We start from the raw sequence: 5,345 nt of genomic DNA, 5'->3' as shown, positions 1-5,345 counted from the left end.
GGGGCTGGGGAAGCAGGCAGGGGATGGGGCCTGGAAGGGGTACCCCTCATGGTCCACTGCACTCTCCTCCAGTCCCCCCTCCCCCACCCCGTTCTTACCAGCATAGAGTCTGGGCCCAGCTCCCTGCAACAGCTCGCGAGAACTGCCTGACTCTCCAAAGCTCTCCGAATCTGTTCAGAATTTATTTGGAGAGCTTCAAATTGATTTGGAACTTTAAATTGGTCTCCTGATTCGATTCGGCTTCAGACATTCATCCACTGAATCGGGACAAATCTCCTCCAAATCGAATCAGCACCCGTATACCATAAGGAGACACCATAGTGAAATCCTAGAGGGAGTGGAAGAAAAGATCAGCATAGTGATTATATAAGCACCTACTCTGGATACCTTTAAGAAGCACTTGGATGCCTATATTGCTAGGATCATATGACCCCAGCTGACTTCCTGCCCTACTGTATACTTTTCTTAAAAACAATGGGCCAAATTCATCAGTGCTAAGAGTGGTACTTCCCTGCCTTACCTCATCTCTTGTTAGCTGCATTTTCTTTTATTCTCCCTGATATAAGTAAGGATTTCTTAGGGTCATATCTTTTATTGGACCACCTATGTAATCTAACTCTTATCCCAACTAAATAGTTGGTTCAATAAAAGATATCACTGCCCTACGAAATCCTTTCCTCTCATATAATTGCTGGACCAATATGGCTACAACATTCTTACACTACTAAGTAAATCACTCTTGTTTCACACACCCGTTAAATGACAAAACAGTACAAGTTACACCAGAGGCGGGCAATTATTTTGGGTGGAAGGCCACTTACTGAGTTTTGGCAAGCCATCAAGGGCCACGTGACAGGCAGCCAGGGGCAGATAAATACTAATTTTCTAAATTTTGGGGGGCCCTGCAGGCCAGATAGAATAGCCTGGCGGGCTGCATCCAGCCTGCAGGCCACATTTTACCCACCCCTGAGTGGCACCATTTTATTACTAGCAGCTATTTCTGACTAGTTCATCTAAATATTATTTGTACTACTATTTTCATCTCTGCTGAATTTGGCTCAGACTTCCATGTGAGTGATAGCTGATTGTACTGAGTATTAATATGCTCCCCTGGGTCTAATATACAGGCAATGACTAGAAATTCTACAAGAGCTGAATTAATGCATTTTGATCCCTTCAAGTTGAAACACTGCATCACATCTTTGAGTATTATTTTGTTTTGTCCTTTCTGACCCTGTCCACATGTTGGTTTTCCACGTAGTTCTCACCAATGCCATCACTAGGTGTTAGTAATAATGGAATTGTTAGTGCACCCAGAGTCTAACACTTTAACCAATGGGCCGGTAAGACTGGCTCAGAATGCGTACTTTAGAATGAGCATACTTACTTGCAACATCTGACCCTGCGCCAGTTTCACTGACTCCCAAACAAGCCACAACATCGCCAGCTATACTTGGTACAAGGAACTCTTGTTTCAGCTCTTCAGAACCAAATCTGCAATGAAAGAATGCGAACATAGGATATTAAAAGCTTATGGATAAATGCCTTTAAATGTTCTATTCTGCTTTTGTAAAATCCACTGCCCCTACTTAATTCCCCAATAATTTCTACGTGGGAGGAATGCCCAGAGTAAAATCCATCCTCCAGCATAGGGTTGGGGCACAGAACTTTTAAGATCATACTCATAGATTCATAGACATTCTGTATGGAAGGGACCCCGGAGGATCATAGAGTCCAGGCCCCTGCCCCAGGGGCAGGAAGTCAGCAGGGATCATAGGATCCCAGCAAGATAAGCATCCAAATGTGTCTTGAAGGCATTCAAAGTGGGTGCTGGAACCACCTCCGGCAGCAGTCTATTCCAAACCTTAGGGGCTCGGACAGTAAAGAAGTTCTTCCTTATATCTCAGCCTCTGAAAGGAAATAGCACTCATAACACAGTGGGAGACAGATATTTAAAGACATACTTCTAACAATGCAGTCCTTTAACGCCTGCTGTGTTGGTGGCTACCAGTTCTGTGTGACTTCTCCTCAGCCGTCTGTGCCAGTTAAAAATAGATCAGCAATCCTCACACAATCTTCAGTAGCTTTGTACAGACTCTATGCCAGGGTTAAGTGATGTGAAGAAAGTCTTGTGCTGGACTCCTACACAATGAACTGTTTTCACCCTCCATGAACATCAACCCCATAGATATTCTAGAATATCTATGGTATATCTTGTTTTCATATTGTGAAAGGTAATAGCTCTCTCCCACCTATGCTTTTCTCCCAATCTCACAATAAAAAGAAGAAACAAGCCAAACTATTAACAGTATTTTCAGAGCAAAGCAATTCATATTTTTAAGCTTTAAAAATATATAAATACTTGACTACTGTTGATTTTTTTCACAATACACAGAATCCACAAAACAAATTCAACAACTCTACTATATCATAAGATTTAAAAGAAAATTCTGCTAACTTGCAAAAAGTAAGAGTACATTTTAAAGTAATTCGTTTTATGAAGTGGTGGACGTTTCCCAGCATTAAAGCATGCGTTTACACATATGCACACATACACACACACACTAAGTCCTGAAAACATTATTTAGTTACTTAGACAAAATTCCCATTATGTTGACTGTGTTAAAGCACATGCTGTTCAAATGATCCCACATGAACAACTGATCTATCTTAATCAGTATTTACAAACCTACTAACATCTGACCCATCTGCATACTTATTGGAGATGATGTTGTATTTTATTTTCCTGTGCTTGCACAGTACTCTGCCTGGACTGGATAGCCCAGTCGGAAAGCAGGGTATCTTACCTCAAGTGGAAAACAGTGTTAACTATACTGCTTTGAGTACCTGAATTAATTTAGATACCTTTACCTAGCACTAGAAGGATATCTAAACTTGCCTAAAAATCTAAGCAGTGGTAAACTTGACACCCTCCCTGGTAAACTTGCTCCATGTTTAATTACCTAACTGCCAGGACATTTAATTTTATTTCAAGATTGTATTTGTTTAACATTCTGTTTCACTCTTTAGATTTTATTAAGCCATGAAGATTGAAAAGTCCCCTCAATCTCTAAAATATCTTATAGTCATCTCTCAGCCTTATCTACAGTAAGTTGAAGAGACTGTCCAAGTGTTCTTCATGTCATGCTTTCCATGATTTTGCCCAGAACTGGTATCAGGCTAAATATAGCCTAGTTACCTGAGCCAGCCCATTGACAGTTTTTTAAATAGTGGTACACTAATTTTAAGGCAGCAATGACATTTTACATTAGCTAAGAATCTGAATGATCCTCCCCATCTGCAAATGGAGTAGAAAAAGCAGGACAACATAATTGGTATGAACTGAGTGGTCTGACCGCTCAAGAAGGTTCCTTGCTGAGATACAGGACCTCCACCTAACCCATGAGGTACACAGTCCCACCAGGGGGAATGCCCTGCTGGACCTGGACCTGGTCCTGGCCACAGGCGATGACCTGGTGAGGAGACTCCAGGTTCTTGACCATCTGGGCAACAGTGATCATAGCCTACTGGAATTCACCATCCAGCGCAGGATGTCAAGGGCCTGTAGCAAGGCAGTAGCCCTTGACTTCAAGAGGGCCAACTTCAACGAGTTGAGGAGATTGGTAGGAGGGGCACTGGGGTCCTGCAGGGTAGGGGAACTGAGTGTCCAAGATGAGTGGTTGGTCCTTAAGGAGACGATCACCGAGCATAAGAAATGACAGTCCCAATGAGAATCAAAGGGGGCAAGAGTGCTCAAAATCCTGCCCTGGCTCGCCAAAGGCAATCAGGAACACCTGAAAGCCAAAAAGGAGGTGTACACCCAGTGGAAGAGAGGGGCTATCACCAAAGAGGAGTATACCTCCATTGCTCGGCTCTGTAGGGGGCTGTTAGGAAAGCTAAGGCAGATACGGAACTAGGGCTTGCATCAAGGACAACAAAAAGTCCTTTTTTAAATACAAAGGGAGTATGAAGAAGGCACCAGGTAACGTGGGGCCCCTGCAGGATACGCTTGGCAATTTGGTGGTTGCACCAGAGGAAAAGGCAGACCTTTTTAACAAATTCTTTGCCTCCATTTTTTTGTATGCAGGGACCGGGACATCTCCCCCACTGGGATTCAGGACGGACTCAGGAGAGACTCCGACAGGCCTAGGGTCGGGGAGGACCAGGTTAGGGAACTTCTGGAGGGGCTGGACTTGTTCAAGTCAGCAGGTCCAGATGCTTTCCACCCCAGGGTGCTGAGGGAATTAGCAAGGGGTCGTTGCGGGCCCCCTGGCATAGCTTTACAAGCACTTGTGGTGCTCTGGCCAGGTGCCAGAAGACTGGAAGAAGGCCAATGTGGTCCCCATTTTCAAAAAAGGGAGGAGGGAGGACCCAGCCAACTATAGGCCCATTAGTCTTACTTCGATCCTGGGGAAGCTCTTTGAGAAAATTATCCAGGAGCATATCTGTGAAGGACCAGCACGGGGGATGATGTTCAGGGGCAACCAGCATGGGTTCATTACGGGCAGGTCCTGTCAGACCAACCTGACTGCCTTCTATAATCAGGTCACAAAATCACTGGACACAGGTGCTGTGGTGGATGTAGTCTTTCTGGACTTCAGGAAGGCCTTTGACACTGTCTCCTACCCCATTCTCATTAAAAAGCTAGGCGACTGTGGCATTGATGCCTACACAGTCAGATGGATCGCAAATTGGCTGAGGGGCCACACCCAGAGAGTGGTGGTGGATGGGTCATAGTCTACCTGGAGGGATGCAGGCAGTGGAATCCCCCAGGGCTCAGTCCTCGGGCCCATACTGTTCAATTTCTTTATTAGCGATTTGGACGAGGGGGTGAAAAGCACCTTGTTCAAATTCACGGATGACACTAAGACGTGGAGAGAAGTAGGCAATCTCCTATTTTCACTGACCTCTATGTTGGCCACTCCAATCTGGCCACATCCTTTCTGTATAGGGGGGCCCAAAACCGGGCACAGTACTTCAGATGGAGCCTCACCAGTGGTGAACACGGGGAATAATCACTCCCCTCAATCTGCTGGTAACAATCCTACTAATGCAGCACAGTATACCATTAGCTTTCTTCACAACAGGGGCACACTTACTCAGCATATTCAGTAACCCCCAAGATACTTTTCTGTAGAGCTACTGCTTAGCCTGTCAGTCCCCAGCCTGTACCAGCGTATAGGATAGTTTCATCTTACACGCAGGACTTTGCACTTGACCTTACTGAGCCTCATGAGATTTTTTTTTTCTTTGGTCCAATCCTCCAATTGGTCTAGGTCTCTGAATCTTAGTGCTATCCTCCAGCGTATCTACTACTCCCCCAGCTTGGTGTCATATGATTCACA

At 44.8% G+C, this 5,345-nt stretch overlaps 1 protein-coding gene across 1 annotated transcript in view; it reads right to left on the bottom strand.

Moving 5' to 3' along the window:
* LOC109291115 (probable acyl-CoA dehydrogenase 6) overlaps window positions 1–5,345 on the bottom strand; it is a 211,194-nt gene that overhangs the window by 57,677 nt on the left and 148,172 nt on the right. The window contains exon 5 of the mRNA XM_019507976.1: window positions 1,388–1,494. Coding sequence (XP_019363521.1) covers window positions 1,388–1,494 — 107 coding nt within the window. The remainder of the gene's footprint in view (window positions 1–1,387; window positions 1,495–5,345) is intronic.

Source organism: Gavialis gangeticus, unplaced genomic scaffold (genome assembly GCF_001723915.1).
Source record: "Gavialis gangeticus isolate Ggan-Ray unplaced genomic scaffold, GavGan_comp1, whole genome shotgun sequence".
Taxonomy (NCBI): domain Eukaryota; kingdom Metazoa; phylum Chordata; order Crocodylia; family Gavialidae; genus Gavialis; species Gavialis gangeticus.
The sequence above is the reverse complement of the archived record's forward strand: the minus strand, read 5'-3'. Positions and strand labels throughout refer to the sequence as shown.